Source organism: Perca flavescens, chromosome 14 (genome assembly GCF_004354835.1).
Source record: "Perca flavescens isolate YP-PL-M2 chromosome 14, PFLA_1.0, whole genome shotgun sequence".
NCBI classification, from domain to species: domain Eukaryota; kingdom Metazoa; phylum Chordata; class Actinopteri; order Perciformes; family Percidae; genus Perca; species Perca flavescens.
Genome location: NC_041344.1, coordinates 33557479 through 33576757, shown reverse-complemented (window position 1 = coordinate 33576757; position 19279 = coordinate 33557479). Strand labels below are relative to the sequence as shown.

Here is a 19279-nt window from a genome sequence, read left to right as displayed (position 1 = left end):
GTGTTGGGGGATTACTTTACATTACTTCCTTATGAAGTAATCCCATAATATAATCACATTTGGCTGTAACTGAGTAATGTAACACATTAAGTTTACTGTTACTGTTTTGTTATAGTTAAGTTAGAGTTAAAGGTGTGTTTAAGCCCTGTATGAGCTATATGCCAGGCTCTTGCTGTGTTGCGCTACAGTAATGTAATGAGTTACTATCCATAGAGAATAACAAGTAAGGTAATGCATTATGTTTTTTTTGTTTTTTTTAAGTGAATAAAGTGTATTACACGTTCTTGAGTAGTGACCCCAACACTGATGATATCAAATATCAGTAGCATAATACCATCAAGAGATGGTTTTCAAAATAAAAGACTGTCTGTCTGTTAACTTCCTTGTAGATGCCTTTTGAAATGTGAAGTAGCATTGATGGAGCCACAGACTGGAGCACTGCAGTGCTTGGATATGGCTCTGTGGTTTCTGTGGTTTGTTGGAATTGGTCCTTCAAAATGAACTAGTACAGATTACTTTTTAGGCCTGCTATTATTTTCCATGTCGCTGTTATTACAAAATCTATACGCACGTTATAACGTTTGTAATCTGAAGTTGGAAGGGACTTCTGAAACTTAAAAAGTCCAGTGTTGACCATCAAATTGTGTTGAAAAAAAGCTGTCAAATGTCCACTTCACATTGTTTGGCAACAATTTTAAATACTTGGTTAAAGTAAAGCATTCTGGGAAATGGAGTCATGTTCCATCATGTTTCACAAAATTACAATTACAATAAATCAAACTTAACTATTTGTTCTGTGACTAGAGCTTTTAACATTCATTGTTGCGGGGAAACATTTCCTGTTAATGTAATCTGTACAAGTAGTTCAGACTAATATCGTTTATAGAATATGTAATGCAATCATATCTGACATATATTGTAAAGCTTCATTGTTAAACACTTCACTTAAATTATGTATATGAATTTCTTTGAATTTTTACTGAATTGGAATTCTGCTTCCTTTAATTCAAATTTGAATTGTAATTCTAGATCCTGTTTTTGACATCAATTCAAATTCAATTCAAGAATTGAATTGGAATTTAGGAGTCATTCTAAATTCAATTCTGAATTGTGCACAAGCCTGATGTCTACACATAGCTTAGAGGACAAATCCGGCGCAAAATCAACCTAAGGTTTAATAACCCGTGTACAGAGTTCACCGTTCTCTGGGATTTGTTTTCATGCTAATCGAATGTGGCCATCTTGGGAAAACAATCGCAACCAGTCGAACGACAAACGCCGTGCAACGTGAGCTGAACTGAATGCACGTTGCATGGCTTTCGCGGTTCGACTGGTCGTGACTGTTTTCCCAAGATGGCGCCCGCATGTATATGTGAACAGTACTGTCTTTCTAAAATACCTTTTTAATAAACGGTCTGTACATTTACAAAGTTCTCAATGCTTTGGTTTACATGTAGGGACCCTCATTATGCTACTGTGGAAGTGTGGTGCTATATGTGTTATTTTGCGCCGGATTTGTCCTTTAAATTAAAATCTCCCTTGGTTTAAATAACAGTTCAACATTTTGGGGAAATTGGCTTATTGGTTTCCTTTCCCAGAATGAGATAAGAAGATCAATATCAATCTCATGTCTGTGTATTAAGCACGGAGCTGGAGTCAAGACACGGTTAGCCTAGCTTAGCATAAAGCCTTGAAGCAGGAGGGGAACAGATAGCCTGCCTCCAAAGTTAAGAAATAGAAATAAGAGGTTTTGTCAAGGTGTTTGCAATTTTGCAATTGCTGCTTGGCCGATTATTAGAATTTGCAAAGTCAAACATGTTCATGAATTGATTTTCTGTTCTTCACTCAGCCCTGTGTCTCTTTTACGTTTTCACCCTTCTGATGAAAAGACGTTTTTCTTAGTGGTTGTTTTTCTACAGTGTGATAACAAAATCAGTCCAGTTCAGTGAGAGGAGTTCTCTTCCTTCCCTTTCCTCAGGCAATGCTCCGAGTGTGACCAGGCCAGCAGCGATGAGGCCGATATCGCCATGGAGACGCTACCAGATGGTACCAAGAGGTCCAGGAGGCAGATCAAAGGACCAATCAAATTCATCCCACAGGAGATGTCGCCAGAGCCCAAGAAACATCAAGTGAGCGGCACGGTGTGTATCGACACACTGGGAATTTAAAATGTGATCAGTAGAAGTTAGGGCTGCACCATATGAGGGAAATATGCGATAAAGTCGCTGAATATCGCGATAACGATATTAATAATAAAGCAATGTTTACCCTCTGAGGTCTAAAGGCATTTGTAGATATTTTCTTGAATTCTCCTATTAAGGGTATTTTAAATAACTGATCCCCGTGTTTCATATCAAAATGTTCAGAACAAATTCAGCTTTCTGTATAGCGACGGCCCAAATTGTTCCAGAACAACGTGTAAAGAAATAATTTGGCCGTAAAGCGGAAATATTTCTCAAAACTCTTGTGAAAACATACCTATACTCAATTGTTTTGGTGCTTGAAATGAGGTTACAAAAGTCTTGGGTTCACAAAAGTAGCGTAATATATGAATAAAATAGTAAATAAATGTCTAAAATGAAATTTTGTAATATGGCTTTTCCAGTAAGAGTGTTGTCAAACGTTGCTTGAACTCACTGGTGCGTCTTTTGTTCTCAGAGGGTTAAAGTATACTCAGGTCTTCTGCTAAAATACAACAAATTGCTTGTTGAATTTAAAACAAATGAAAGGAAATCATTTCCACCATTCTTTTATTGAACAAATTGAACACTGAGTTGAATATAAAAGGCACCACTATAAAAAGGACTGTTATATTTCAAAGTGCAGTTTTCTATAGATCTTTTCTTTCAACTAATAGAAAAAAAATTATTGCGCGATGTGTAAATTGCACCAGTTGATATTGCGATCACGATTTAAAAAAAAAAAACGCTATATTGTGCAGCCCTAGTAGAAGTACATTTCAAACAAAATCTGCTGTTGTTACTGCCAAAAATAATGAAAACCTGTGGGTGCTAAACTCTTCCTCCACTCTAATCAGACTGCAGCCGATGTCAGTGTTGGCAAATTGATTGATCTGCATTGATTACAAATAATCAGCTTGAGTTCTCATTGGCCTCATGCTGTCCTTAAGGTTATCAGAAAGTTGCACGAGGCGATATTGTGTTCCCGTGAGCAGAGCATCAACATTTGTAACCAAAAGGACTTTTGTTACAGGAGAGAGAGCAGCTGAATACAAAAGTCAGTGGAAAAAAAAAAACACAAATAGATGTGGATTTTGTTCTCTGTGGAGCTGAGGCAGTATGCATCCACTCAAACTGACAAAAAAATTGTTGTTATCCTTTGTTGTATCACTTCATTTGATTAGAGGCAGGATACAGGAGCAGGGAGGGAAGAGCCTGGTGGGAAATAATTGAAACAAATGTTTAAAATCAGTCTGTGCTGTCACATACTCCAGAAACCCCTCACAGATTTCTGTGACTAAAGCATTAAAATGGGTTTTTAAATTTGCTTCTCTGCCCTCCAGAGACATTGTCTCTAGAAAGTTCCGTAGTTTTAAATGTATTTTAAAAGATAGGCTCATAGAAATATGAGGAAGCAAAAACAGTCAAAACTCAAAAGGCTAGAATCTCAGCCTGCAGCTCAGTGGAGTGTCTAAATTAGTTGCTTTATGAAAAAACTATCAAATGATTTGTGCACTTGACACTCACTGAGATAAAATCTCTACAAGATTTAGCACAAATGCAGTTAAATGTCAGTCCAAACTTATTAAGGACTTAAGGGTTCACGGTTTTCAAGTCTGCAATAAAACAATAGACATGATAGACAGGTTTTCAAAGAGGACAAAATTGTTAGCATAGATAACATGTCTTTAAAAAAGACAACAGCGCAAAGAGCAAGAAAGTTCTTAAAATGTTGAGGGAATAAGAACTGAAGCTAACATATTGTCAGATTTTAGGATACAACGCACCCCATGGAAGTGGCATGTTACAGACTCACAAATTCACTCCGTCACTCACATTTAGCTAGGGATTTTTTTTTTTTTGAAAAATAAGAAGCAATTATTTAGTTACCTATAAGGAGTATCGAAAAAATCTCAACAATACCCATCACTACATTTAGCAGGCTGTAGCTTTTCCACCAGCGGGAGCTGCTCGGTTATTGTCAGAACAGTACACGTGCTGACGTGCGCCACCTAGAGGAAATAAGAATAACAACAGTTTAGACCTGCAGATGTGCACATGTGAGTGCCCCGTGGATGTATTATAGGACCTGGATGCTGCCTCCTGCTACGTCCAGCTGTGCTCTGCTGGGCCACGCTACATCCTGTAACGCCCTGCCGTGCCCTGATATGACATGAACTACTACGACTACCGTTTTTTAGTCACTGTTCCATTATCTTTATTGTGACTATTACTGCCACTGTTCATCACACCCCCAACCGGCACCGTCAGACACCTCCTATCAAGAGCCCGGGTCTGTCCCAGGTTTCTCCATAAAAGGGAGTTTTTCCTTGCCACTGTCGCTCTAAATGCTTGCTCTTGGGGGAATTACTGGAATTGTTGGGTCTTTGTAAATTATAGTGTGTGGTCTAGACCTACTCTATCTGTAAAGTGTCTCGAGATAACTCTTGTTATAATTTGATACTATAAATAAAATTGAATTGAAGTTGAGTTGAACTTTAATGGCAGAGCCCCCTTCATTCCTATAAAAGTTGCTCTGTGGCGCATTCCCAAAAAAAAGTTTCTAAGCTTCCAGCTTTACTTCCATGATATGTGACCACTGACTATGCACAGTAGCCTTTGTCTCGCTTATAATCTTAATTTACATAATTTAGCAGATATTGTTAAACATTTCAGTAAATGATTCTTAAACTGAGTTTTGTTGGCATTCTACCAAGTAATATAAAGCCAACATTAAATTAAAGAGGCTTTAAATGATTTTTTTTAAGTTTCTTCAAGATTGGGCAAAACCTCAAGATATAATTTGAAAATGAGCATAATATGGGACCCTTAATGTTCAGTGACAGAAGTCGGTGGTCCGGCAGCTGTGTAGGCTACGATGGTGTCAGGGTTGTGTCAATGTTGCCATAAACCTTCTAGCTGTTTTCACCTCCACTTTTTTCTTTGGCCATAAAAGAGAGACAGTATGTGGACTGTGTCGGCTTGTAGTTTACCATTTTTTGTCAGCTGTGAGAGGGAACAGACTCCTCTCTCCATCCCTCACTGGATCCTACTTATCTGTACCGACCATGCTCTGATCCTGAGATACAGAGCAGTCTCCCCGCTCCCTCAAGAAACACTACAGATTGATATCTGACAGCTTGGTGGGGAGGAGGGCGGCTGGGGGTGTCTTTCTCTTCCCTTTTGTTTTTCCACTGTCAATATGTGACCCAGTGCTACTCACCTGGGACTTGAAGGAACTTTCCTCTTGTGACTGTGGATGCCCACAGTAGAGTCAGTTCCACAGAAACTGCCCCTGACTACAGTGTCTGTTACAAATGGAAAAATGAACAAAGAAAAGGAGGAGTGTCTCAGCCACTTGTCCACTCTCTTCACTCTATCTTTCTTAGAGGGGGAAATAGCGGAGTGTTGGAGCACGGTGGCAGTCTGGGTTAATGTGTTTTTCTGTTCAGGTTTGGAAACCCTGGGCCCAGACATGTGCCGAGGACCCTGCTGGAGCTCTCAGGGATTAAGCAGCTTTCTGATTTTTCTCGCAGCCACAGCCATTCGGGCGAGGCACTTCAGTGCAGCATTTATCTTCAAATGCAAGGCGTGCAATGGCAGACGCTAAAAGGGCACTGCTTTGCATTTTTAATGCTTTTACCAGGGCACCCAAACTCTGGCACTTCTCTAAAGCCACGTTTCAATTTATCAGGACTGGCTAATCAACCTCCCGCTGGCCTCCGAGGCTGCACTGTGTGTGTGTGTGTGTGTGTGTGTGTGTGTGTGTGTGTGTGTGTGTGTGTGTGTGTGTGTGTGTGTGTGTGTGTGTGTGTGTGTGTGTGTGTGTGTGTGTGTGTGTGTGTGTGTGTGTGTGTGTGTGTGTGTGTGTGTGTGTGTGTGTGCCCGCACGTGCGCGCACACATTTACATTTGGCCAAACGGGCTGACACGGCCCAGTGCCACCTTGATGAAGCTGGAGTCTTGTGGCTGTTATTCATGGCCTGTAGTGGATACTGCCTACTGGAGGAAAACCTTTAAAGCTAACCTGTGAGCTGAATTTTATTTAGCATGTATGTAATGTCGCAGCTGTTAAATTGAATGCTTCATAGCACACAGTCTGATTTTACACAGCCCCACTAAAGATAGAGACCATCTCGAAGACTTCTATCCAGACTGAGCTTCGTGCAAGGACAACTCATTAACACACACTTGTTCTTCAATGTGTGGCTTGTGAAAGAAACGCAGCCAGGGTTGTGTCTAACAGAGGTGGAAAGGAATAAATTACTCACTGTTGAGTAGTTTTGTTGTGTATTTTGTATTTTTCAAGTAGTTTTTAAAATTGGTATTTTAAAATGTACTTGATTACGTTTTGAGTGAAGTATTGTATTTTGCTACATTACAAATCCCGTCCGTTATGGAGTACAAAAAAAAACTTTGACTAACGAAAACCAAAAGGAAGAAAAACAAAATGCACACGGAAACCACTACACCAGACCCTGGGCATTCTTTTATTTTGTGCAAACGTATGCAGCTTCTTCTCTGGTTGCAAGTCACAATTAAAAAGAAGTAGAAGAAGAACTGCAATGTGTCGGACCCACGGATGTATTAAGCTGTGGACACACCGAGCCGATAATGGGCCGTCGGACAGTCTGGCGAGGTCGGTGACTCAAGTCTGCTCGGTGTGTTCCGTGCAGTCGTCTGTCGGAGGGGCCGTGAGCCTTCATTTTGGCCGATTTGACGTGTATAATCGTCGTACTTAGGTGTGTAGAAGCTAGCTGCTAGTCTGGGCTGTGAACAATAGGGTCTAACCCATTTATGGAGTCAAAACACGTGATTTGGTCTTGATTTGCATTATAACTATTGTTTATGTTTGTGAAGAAAAGAAGGATGGCCCTCAGAACTAACAATGTATGGCACTGTCACTTTCAGTTGATTGTTTGAAAACATTTTATGGGATGGTCTGAACTAAAATTGCACATCATACCTTTCTAAGGGTCTTAAATGTCATGTGTGACATGTTATGTTGTTATTACATGTTTATACATTTGTATAGATTTTTCTTTAATTAAAAACAAAATAGTTTTGGATTTATGACCTTGTCCTATTTTCACTACATGGGAGAGATCCCCCCCCCCCGTTTTACAGTTTTTTTTGTTTTTTTTTAGTATGACTAAGTAACTTTTACTTAAAGTACATTTAAAATGAACTGCTTATTACTTTTACTTGAGTAATTTTTCAGATAGGTATTTTTACTTGTACTTGAGTATTTCATCAAAGTATTGGTACTTTTACTTGAGTACAATATTTTAGTACTTTTTCCACCTCTGGTGTCTTAACTCCTTCATGGATCAGTTTTTAAACTGGCCATTTTTCACTGTCAGCAGGTTTTTACTGCCCTGTCCCTGATGCTCCCCATGATTTCATATATCAGTGCACTAATTAAGTGAAGATGTTTTTTGGGAAATAGTAAGTTCAAGCACAAGTATATCATCCTGGAAATGACAATGTGTCTAAGGTTTGAATAATACAACATAAAGACACAAACCTGAAGGTTGTGTGCAGGTCTTACCATTAAGGTTACATATGGCTGTGGGTCAAAATGTGATGTATCAACTTGTCTAGGGTGTACTTTGTGTCTCGCCCAATTGCATGCTGGGCGGAGCTCTGGGACACCGTGGTCATGGACAAGCCGTTTTGAGAATAGTTGGTTGCAACATCATTTTGAATAGAGAATGATTTCTTAGTGCTTTCTTGATAATTAAAATTTTTTTTACATTACAGTAGTGTTACATTCGGTCACTACTGATCTTCTGAGTTTTTCACCTTGCCATTTATTATAATTTCATTCTGTCGAAGAATCCAAATAACTTCCACTGTAGTTAAATGTTGTTAAAGGATAATATGTGGAAAAATGCTCTGTATTCATTTTTTTTAAGATAATTTTTTTGGGCTTTTCTGCCTTTAATGGACAGGACAGCTAGGGGAGAGAGAGAGAGAGGGGAAAGACATGCAGGAAACCGTCACAGGTCGGATTCAAACCGTGGACCTCCGCGTCGAGGCATAAACCTCTCTCTCTTTCTCTCTCTCTCTCTCTCTCTCTCTCTCTATATATATATATATATATATATATATATATATATATATACACGTATATGTGTATGTATATGTGTGTGTGTGTGTGTGTGTGTGTGTATGTACAGTACAGGCCAAAAGTTTGGACACACCTTCTCATTCAATGCGCTTCCTTTATTTTCATGACTATTTACATTGTAGATTCTCACTGAAGGCATCAAAACTATGAATGAACTCATATGGAATTATGTACTTAACAAAAAAGTGTGAAATAACTGAAAACATGTCTTATATTTTAGATTCCTTAAAGTAGCCACCCTTTGCTCTGATTACTGCTTTGCACACTCTTGGCATTCTCTTGATGAGCTTCAAGACGTAGTCACCTTAAATGGTTTTCCAACAGTCTTGAAGGAGTTCCCAGAGATGCTTAGCACTTGTTGGCCTTTTTGCCTTCACTCTGCGGTCCAGCTCACCCCAAACCTTCTTGATTGGGTTCAGGTCCGGTGACTGTGGAGGCCAGGTCATCTGGCGCAGCACTCCATCACTCTCTATCTTGGTCAAATAGCCCTTACACAGCCTGGAGGTGTGTTTGGGGTCACTGTCCTGTTGAAAAATAAATGATGGTCCAACTAAATGCAAACCGGATGGGATGGCATGGCGGTTGGAACCAAAGATCTCAAATTTGGACTCATCAGACCAAAGCACAGATTTCCACTGGTCTAATGTCCATTCCTTGTGTTTCTTGGCCCAAACAAATCTCTTCTGCTTGTTGCCTCTCCTTAGCAGTGGTTTCCTAGCAGCTACTTGACCATGAAGGCCTGATTCGCGCAGTCTCCTCTTAACAGTTGTTCTAGAGATGTGTCAGCTGCTAGAACTCTATGTGTCATTCATCCTGGTCTCTAATCTGAGCTGCTGTTAACTTGTGATTTCTGAGGCTGGTGACTCGGATGAACTTATCCTCAGCAGCAGAGGTGACTCTTGGTCTTCCTTTCCTGGGGTGGTCCTCATGTGAGCCAGTTTCGCTGTAGCACTTGATGGTTTCTGCGAATGCACTTGGGGACACTGTCAAAGTTTTCGCAATTTGACCGACCTTCATTTGCTAAAGTAATGATGGCCACTGGTTTCTCTTTACTTAGCTGATTGGTTCTTGCCTTAATATGAATTCTAACAGTTGTCCAATAGGGCTGTCGGCTGTGTATCAACCTGATTTCTGAACAACACAACTGATGGTCCCAACCCCATTAATAAGGGAAATAATTCCACTAATGAACCCTGACAAAGCACACCTGTGAAGGTAAAACCATTTCAGGTGACTACCTCATGAAGCTCATTGAGAGAACACCAAGGGTTTGCAGCGCTATCAAAAAAAGCAAAGGGTGGCTACTTTGAGGAATCTAAAATATAAGACATGTATGACAACAGGTTTTTAGTTATTTCACACTTTTTTGTTAAGTACATAATTCCATATGTGTTCATTCATAGTTTTGATGCCTTCAGTGAGAATCTACAATGTAAATAGTCATGAAAATAAAGAACTCATTGAATGAGAAGGTGTGTCCAAACTTTTGGCCTGTACTGTATGTATGTGTTTGTGTATATATATGTATGTATATCTGCGCCTGCTCTACCAACTGAGCCAACCCAGCCACATGCTCTGTATTCATTTGATGCAATGATTTTGAAGGGGAAGTTTAAAGGGGAGTTCAGGGTTCAAGAGGCTAACTGAAGGTGGCAATAAAATGCTCCTCCTAATGGGACATGATTTACTGCCGCCTGCTACCACCACTGTGCTAACATTAAAACCCCTAATATGAACATATGCCATTAATCATTTGGAAATTATGAGAATTAAGTTAATATATCTAGTTACTACCACGTCCTATGCTCTGTTAATTTCTCTAATCCTGTGTGAAATAATTCATGCTTGTTAAAGATGCACTGATGTACTTAATTAAAAGATTGATTTTGCTGGGACTTATAAACTGCCTGCAGTTTTAATTTCCTCACCTGAGCAGAGCCTGAGATTAGCTGTGCTGCGTGGCTGAGCGTTTTTTAGCTGAACCAGCTACTGAACTGCACCCTGCTCCCCCTGGCCCTATAGATTACTTTACAGACACTACTCTAATGCACAAATAACTGAATAATGTCAGGCCTTCTGTTTGGTAGTGCAGTCACAGGAGAGAGCGTGAAGGTCCATAGGAGCCAATTGGCAGCATTCTTGCAGTTAGCATTCTTAATGATAAGTGCTCCATCTGGCGAGTGGTGGCGAGCCAAAAGCGACAGATGGGATTGTTTTCACAATCTGTTTGAATATGTTGTCAATTTTTCTTCCCCTTCTAACCCCTCATCAGCGGCTCCAGCGCTCACTTGCTATCAACAAGAAGGGGATGTTTGGTTTTGATTTCCTTTCGTGCTCTGTTCAGTCTTCTGCAAGGGAAAAAGCACACTTTAGAGCCGTGTAGTAGTGTTGCTAGACGTCCATCCAGCATTGTCCGGCTTCCGTAAAGAGAATGGGATGTGTGTCCTGGAATGTTCAGCAGTGCCACAGCATGACTAGTGTTGCTGTGAGTCAGGTTCATAGACGAAGCTTCCGGGCCCGACAAGTGAAGCCAATGCCTCAAACCTTCATTCTATCTCATTTCCAGCAGGGGGCAACTTCATTGGTTGTCTGTTTCTATATATGTTTATGGCAATATGAGCCTACTTCTCACTTGATTTATTACCTCAGAAAACATTTTCATAATGAGTTTTTTGTCCCAATCTCTAGTTTCAAGTATTCATCAATAGAGCATGATGTTCATTTTATTACAGTGTTCCTGTTTTGGGAGGAAACATTCTTTGTTGACCTAAACCAAGACTTCATAACTCCTAAATATGTCCTATAGCAGGTCTAATGATCAAACACTAAAACTATTGAGCTTCATGTGTTAAGATAACATTAAACTCATAAGTGGTTGGTTTTGACATTGGCTGTCATGAGACTATTATAATTGTGTCATGAACATTTCCCTCGACCTTAACCATAGTGGTACCATTTGGACATTTATATATCAGTTTTGCATCAAAAATGACATAATTGACCGAATGACGCTTAATGACTAATTATTTATAATGACTCTTTACTGTTCATGGCAGCTGTCATGTCATGGTTACGACGGTGTCATGTCAGTCGTATGCACACCCCTTCAAATAAGATGTTTGTGTCCAATTTTCAAAAAACAATTTGCGCTGCTCGTAAAGTCTAGCCCAAGTCCGAGCTTCTGTAATCTGGACAGTCAGACAGGGTTTCCGAGGGGTCTTAAAGAGTCCTAATTTAAAAATCTAAATTTTAGACCTTCAAAATTCTTAAATTTGTTGAAGTATTGTGTTCTTGGTCTTAAATCATTTTAAACAGGTCTTAATTTCCCTACGTCCATGCAACGCTACCTCTAATGCTCTTTCTTGTTTATTCTGTGGTGTTGTAGTTCTTTCTTTTGCTAGTCCAAATATAATTTGCTGTATTATGACTACAAATGAGACCAACATGCAACTTATAATGCAGCCAATCAGCTTTGGTGTTATTGGTGCGAGTCTCTTTCAGATTGTACCACAGACAGACAGATTTTAATCTTCAGCTATGGGGAAGTGCAAGTTTAACGATACTTGGCTTGAAAGAACTGTTGCGATAAATGCTTAAATGTCACTCAGAACGGTCTTAAAAAGGTCTTAAATTTTACTTGGTGAAACCTGCAGAAACTGTCAGAGAACCATGTCTACGGAGATTTTAGTGAGTAAATTTCAACTGAAACCTTAAAGGCAGCAAATCACACCCTTGCCTTGATCTCAAGAAGGTGTTGACCCACTCAGAAGAAGGTTCATGAAAATGTCACTTGAGAATTGTTTGCATTGTGTATTTGACCACTGCTTCAAAGTTGAATGTTTGTGTTTTGCAGAGAACCAGAGGGCAGAAGAGGAAGAGGGTTCCCATCTGTGAGGACAGAGAAGATAAAATTGAGGTTTGTCAATTCATTCTGCTTTCCCGAAAACTCCTGCTGTTGTTCTGTGACCCCCTTCACTTCAGTAGTCCAGGTTTATTGGTCTTGGATTAACATAATATCTTATATCATCTTGCTTATATTTACCAATATTGGACAACAACAAACGATGTTGAAAGCTGTTGGCGTGTATTTTTTAATATTGGACAGCTAGCCCTTTCCTGTCTCCAGCGCTGTATTGAACACACAGACGTGAGATTGTGTGCTCTTTTCACCTCTCTCACATAAGAAAAAGATGTTGAAGAATTCCATTAAAGCCACTTTACGAAGGATTTAAAAAAAAAAAAAAGGGCTCCGCAGAAGTTGGTAGTTCTGATTGGGATTGTCTCGTTTTAAATACAGTATATAAAATATATAAACAAAAACTAACACCATTCAAAATAAATCTGAAATTAGCTGTAATCACATAAACACAAGAAATGTACAGAAATGTCGACTTTAAAGGAAAACGCAGACTTATTGGGAATTTAGCTTATTCAGCGTAACTCCCAGAGTTAGACAAGTCCATACATACCCTTCTCATCTCCGTGCGTGCTGTAAGGCTGTCTGACGGCTCCAGCAGCATCAGCCCATCACAGAACATGCAGGTGAATGGTTCCAGTAATCCTACTGCTCCCAATAAGTGACAAAATAACTCCAACATGTTCCTATTTACATGTTGTGATTTATAGTCACAGCGTGTACAAAAAACAACGTAACATGAGACACACCCATCTTCTAACCGTAAACAAACCAGGAACTATATTCTCAGGCGGAAGAATATAGTACTTGGGTGGAGTGATATGCTCGCAGCAAGCCTGTCTGAGAATATAGTTCCCGGTTTGTTTACAGTTAGAAGATGGTTGTGTCTCATGTTACGTTGTTTTTTGTACACGCTGTGACTCTACAAATCACAACATGTAAATAGGAACATGTTGGTGTTATTTTGTCACTTTTGTCACAATTGGGAGCAGTAGGCTAGTTGGAACCAGTTACCTGCAGGATCTGTGCTGGGCTAAGCTAATGCTGGAACCGTCAGACAGCGTTACAGCACGCACGGAGATGAGAAGGGTATGTATCGACTAGGGGGGGGGGTTACGGTGAATAAGCTAAATTCCCAATAAGTCGGCGTGTTCCTTTAAGGAATCCACATCAGGCTAATCCTAACCGTCACTTTGATGAATTGTCTTTGGGGAATGTTCTGGTGTATTCCCCATCTCTCTCCCCAGTTTAACATCTCATTCCTTTTTTACATCCCGAGCACCAACAAGTGCCCATACAGCTCTCCATTCTAATCAGCCGTGTTTCCATAGGAACCACTGCCACGGGAACGCCGACAACGCCACTCTGCAATGCAGAAAAAACCCAAAGGTGACGACACGAGGACTGAGTGTACAACCTGCAAAGGGCCGGGCGACAACGAAAACCTCGTGAGGTGAGGGTGTGTGTGTGTGTGCGTGTGTGGCTCCGAGAGGAAGCCAGTTTGGGGTTATCAGACATACTCTGTGTGTGTGTAGCTCAGAGAGGAAGCGGGGGGGGTAGGGTTATTAGACATACTCTGTGTGGGGGTGTGTGTCGGGGGGTCTCATGAGGCAGCCATATCCTCCTGATGATTAAAGTTCAGTCTTCATTAGACTCTGGCTGCCTGGGCTCTGCAGAATGAGGGGGCTGAGGGTATCCTCTCCATAGGCCCCCTGTATTGACCTGCCACATACATTTGCACAGTTCATTAAGACGTAATGAATAGCACAATTTATTCTGCTCCTTTCTTGGGATTTCAGGTGTCAGGCATCTAATAACCAGAATTTTTCTTTGACTTTGGATTCCGTAAGAAAAGAAAAAACCACTAGATCACAGCGGGGCCTTGTTAGAACATTGTCATGTGATGAATATCTTCCTTAGAACATTTCTCCATTCTCATCAGACCAGAATTCCCTTTCATGTATTTCATATTGTCTGTGATTGGACCACTGTTACTTGAACCAGTGTATGACTTTTTGATTTGTTATGTTGAAACATAACTAACCTTTTTTATAACCTGGCAGGAAGCTTGTATTTGTAACAGGCTTGTATTAATTTATTCCAATGTTTGTCTTGTTTTTAAAGCATATTTTAACCTTTTGCTATCATCGCCCTCATTTCTGATCTGCTCCTGCTTTGCTGTTGATACAAACTCAACACTTCTGCCATGTTTGCCTGTTGTCTTGATAAATTCAGAGGAATGTATATTCTACTAAACTAATTCCATTACTAAAACAACAGAGTCTTGCCACACTCACTACTCTGGTGCTAGTTTTTATTTTTCAAAGAAATCCAACCGTCACTCACTGCTTCATTCCAACCGCTTCTACTGTACTTTTTTTTCAAATTTCTGTCAGTGAAACTCAGCACTGCAGCAATTTAAAGGACATAATCCCTCCAGAGTTTAAACTATTAGTCAATGAGCACAAGTTCCTTGCCAACTATTTTGATAATTTTATAATCACTTAAGTAATTTTGTGAAGATGTTACTTTGGGCACGAAGAAGATGTGCACTGTTTTCTGACATTTTATCTGCCAAACAAATAATCAATTGATGAAAAGAACATTTGCAGCTCTACATCCCTCCCTTACTTGGCATTTTAAATGTGAAACGTGCAGTAAATGTGTTACATTGAGTGGCTTTTTTTTTTTTTTTTTTTACCCCTTAACAGTGATAGAAAAAACGGCAAAGTAGAATCAGAAGAAAATGAATACTTAAAGGTGCCCTGCCATACAAAACCGTTTTTACTTGCATTTTTTTAAATCTGTCAGGTCCATATGTGTTTGTGTTATGTTGTGAATGTGAAAATGAACTGCTACCTCCTCTGACCGCTCTAGCCACTGAACAGAAATAATCAGAGAAATCAGGCCAATCACAAAAGCTGGTCAGTCTGACGTCATGTTGCCTGAGCTCATTACTATTCATGAGCTCGCCCAGTTGGGCTGGGTAAAGGATTCTGACAGCCAGGCTCTCATTGGCTAGCTGTTAGCCAATCAGATTCAAACAGCCTAGCTTGTTGAATATTAATGAGAACTGGCAGAAATCGAGCTGAGTCTTCCTGCAGGCTTTCTATACCACGCTAGAATGGCTTGAAACAAGGTAACCAAGGTTACAGAGTCCATGGTAGACCTTCAGACATTACCACAAAGTGATGAAATACGTGTGGCAGGGCACCTTTAAATGTACATGTATGCAATGACATCTGACAAATGGCAAAAGCAGTATCATGGAAATAGATGAAAGAAAAAGCTCAACACTTGAACACCAGAGAGTTTGTGTTTTCTTTGTCGTGCTCTTAAAGCAGTGTTTTGAGTTGTAAGGGTTGCTGGTCGGGGTGTGGGGTGTGCTGCCCTGACTCTTTCTATCTTTGCATTGCACAGGTTGTGAGAGCCGGGGCAGCCACCTCACCCCCCCCCATAAAAACTTGGGACAGATGACCGTTGGCTTAGAGACAGAGAGAGGCAAATTGAAGCGTTTGAAGAATGGCGCTCGAGTCAGGCTGAAGATTGAGACCGTCACTCCGCCCCGCAGCCACCTCTGATCCAAACTGGACCAACAACTGTCCAACGAAAATTGAGTGGAACTGTCTGAATCTAAAACATGGAGTCAGTAACTTTTGGGTTAATGTTGGACTGCTTTTTACACACTACGAGTAACTCGGTTGATTCTTTTTGTGACCAATTATGGCTCAAGTTGCTTCTATGCAATTATCTGCATCTAAAATTTTTTTGACCAAGTAAGAAAAAGTTATGTATTTATTCATTATGTATTAAACCATTTTTTTTTCCATTTTGGCAATTCACACAACACCTCTCGTTTGCTAGTTAGGTAGCATTAAACAAAAATAAGAAGAGAAATAGAATGTTAGACAGTGAGGGAGTATCGGCTAGGGAGTGCAAATCAGTTTATTTGATAGGACGGGCAGAAAGGCAGAATTCTTAGTTTTTTGATAACAGTATACCCACTAATGAACCAAGGAGACCACTGAAGATGCACTGTTTTCCATGAAAAAGCAGCTTTCTAAAAAAGCTCAAGTGCCCATTTAGAGATGATGTTATAAACTGGTGGTTGAGAGGAACAAGTCCGTCCAAAGCGGACAAGCTTCTGGATTGCTCACGTTGGCAGCTGAGCTCTCTCTCTCTCTGTAGGAAACGGGTGGAACAACAACAGGCAGAAACCTGCTTCACTCAGTCTCTGACTTTGGACGCTATCTGGAATAATTCCTCTCTATCCCTCTAAGTGCTCCCCTGCATCCAGCATGTATGTATGGGAATTAGAGCTGGGCGATATGGAGAAAACAAAAATCAAATATCACGCTGTTTTTGAGTAAATATCTCGATGTCGATATTGCCGCAATATTGTAGGGTTGACTTTTGGTGCTTTCACAAAAAATTAACACAATAAGATTTTAGATAAATAATCATCAATAATGTGGATTCAGTGTCTTAGTTGGTAAAGGCAAACAATAGAACAGCTACAACAGTCTGGTAAATTCAGACAATGACATCACTTTACTGTAACGTAGCCTTTAGAACCAGGAGAAGACAACACTTCAGAACACGATATTACGATATCCAAAATTTAAGATCTTCTATATCGATGTCGATATATTATTGATATATTGCTCAGCCCTAATGGGAATTATTTGAGATCAACTACTTTTTTTTTCATTGCTACTAGGCTGGTGACCCCCTTATACAACCTCTCATCAGTACCAATCACTGTTATTGATTGAGCCATCTGCCACCCAATCACCCTGAGCATTTCAGTGTGGACTTGGTTAATTACAAACACACTTGACCCCAGGCTTTTTCAGACGTGAGTTTTGTGCTGTGTGTTCTAAGTAAATAGAGGAGCAGAAGCATTAAGAAAAGTCAGTGTTTTGTATAGAAAAGGCCAACTGTTTCTGGTGTATCAAGTGTAGCAGAATATGAATGCTACTATAAAGTGTCTGTCGTAGAAACAAACTAGTGTAGTTAGTGGTTATAGCACTTAAATATTAGTCCAAATGTCTTAAGTGTCTTTAGGCATTTAAAAGTCTTCCTCTGTGTCCATATCTTAAAGTGACAGTTGAACTGACACGTCCTCAGAAAGAAGCCCAGCGTTGTCTCCGTGTCCCTGGGGGCTTTTAGTCAGTGCTGTCAAAACAACAGCTGCTTGCTGCTCTGTCAGGGCTCCTGACAAGTGTCACATTCTGCCCTCATGTCACTCTGTACAGGGCTCTATATGCATGCTTTTGGGAGCAGTCAAACCCATGCTCAGTTCACCGCTTTCTGCTTCTCTAGACGATTGTGTCCAGATACAACACCACACTGGGTTTGTCTTTAGAGACGGGACCTCGGTGCAGCAGGACTTGCAGACTCCTGACCAGTCCTTTCCCATCACTTAAACTCAGTCAGTCTCAACGACTGCATGTCAGTTCTACAATGCATGGTTGTATCTAGTTATCCAGATCTGTACAGTAATTTTAAAACTGAAAACAAGTGATGTGGTCTTGTAGAATTTGAATGCCAGGTAGCTACGTAGTGTGACAATGTGTACAATATTTATTGAAGCAGCCATACATACATTTTTGTGCCTACATACTTGATTATATGTCATAAGCTTGTGTTGTGAACCGAGTTGAATTCTGATTTGTGATGTAGTCTTAAAGCGACTACCATGCTTTTCTTTTAATTGCCAAACATTTGTTCACGTTTGTTTACACCCATGCTTTTTAAGGGAATATTTCTGATGATGTACTGTGTTGCTGTGATACTGTATGAAGTAAGAATGTGAATGTCGCTGCTGTTGTGTATGTGAAGTGTCTCAGCCTCTGGCCTATAGCTCTTGAAAATTAAGCAGAGCTTTAATAAACTCTTGACTTTTTCACCTTATTGCCGCAGTGATAAATGAGTGTCAGCCAGCTAATTAATTGTTCTAAAGGTGCGACTGTGGCAGTCCGTTTGTGTAATGCCCTCTGTCATTTGTGATTTATCACCTGGGAAGTGGCCTTCTTGTTGGGCGGGGTGCCTCAGACAAGACTGTGCTTCTCAGCCCACATAAGTACAGTCTAGAACTGATCTGCTGGATTCTCTCACTGACGAGGTTTGATCAACATAGACTTCCTTTCTCTTAAAAACAGTGAAAACTGTTGGTCCAAAGTATTGCAGCTGCTGATCCCCAATATCTGAGCACCTTTACTTTTGGTCATTTCATAACTAAGCATCTAACTAAAATGAAAGGAGTCTCTGTGTGTCTGTCTGTCCTTCAATTGTCTCCACAACCATTCATCTGATCGACTTCACACTTGGCGGTATTGGTGTATTACTGAGGACCCAGGTGCCATGTCCAGTGCGAGCTCTTGAGATTTACGGGCCATATTAGTAGTGCGTTATGCAATTACTGTTGTAGTGTATTGAGAGGGGACCCCTGTTAACTGTTACACTGCCGAATGGCATTCTGTACGGTGGCCAACGGTAGCAAACGCACTGCAACTTAATGAAACAAGTAACAGCAAGCAAATTGAGAAAACCTCTTCATTAATTTGACTTCATTAACGTGCAGCATTTAGCCAACACGCTAAGAAAAATTACACACAACACAACCAAATACAAATAATTGTTTTCGGGGATTGTGTTCTTTTCTTTTTTGTTTGTGTATTTGCAGCGCGTTTGTGTATTTGGTTGTGTTGTGTGTATTTGCAGCTTGCAACTTTCTGTCAGTTTGCTGAAACTACATGAAGCAGGTAATTTACAAAAGAAATCCAGCTCCTCTGGCACCACCTACAGCCTGTAGTGCGATTTGCAAAAATCCACCGCTCCCTGTTCAGATGCACCAATCAGGGCCAGGGGGGGTGTCTAATTGCATGTCAATCACTGCTCAGGCACAAGCATTCATTCTCCCTTGTGGGGGGAGGGGTTTAGTTTTGGGCTTTGGCGAAATGGGGGAAGGACTGAGAAGTTGTCAATGTTCCAATTTCACAGTCCTACCTACAGCACCTTGAAGTTGCAGTGTGTTTGCCCCTGTGGG

The 19279-nt window shown here is 40.4% G+C and overlaps 1 protein-coding gene across 5 annotated transcripts in view; it reads left to right on the top strand.

Annotated features, from left to right (window-relative positions):
* phf14 (PHD finger protein 14) overlaps nt 1–19279 on the top strand; it is a 131662-nt gene that overhangs the window by 59857 nt on the left and 52526 nt on the right. For 2 of the 5 annotated variants that reach the window (XM_028596594.1, XM_028596592.1), the window contains exons 14-16: nt 1979–2141; nt 12166–12228; nt 13560–13681. In XM_028596594.1, the coding sequence (XP_028452395.1) occupies nt 1979–2141; nt 12166–12228; nt 13560–13681 (348 nt within the window). Of the gene's footprint in view, nt 1–1978; nt 2142–12165; nt 12229–13559; nt 13682–14027; nt 14370–15648; nt 15685–19279 lie in introns of those variants that run through there. The other 3 variants (XM_028596596.1, XM_028596595.1, XM_028596593.1) reach the window with 3 other exon arrangements.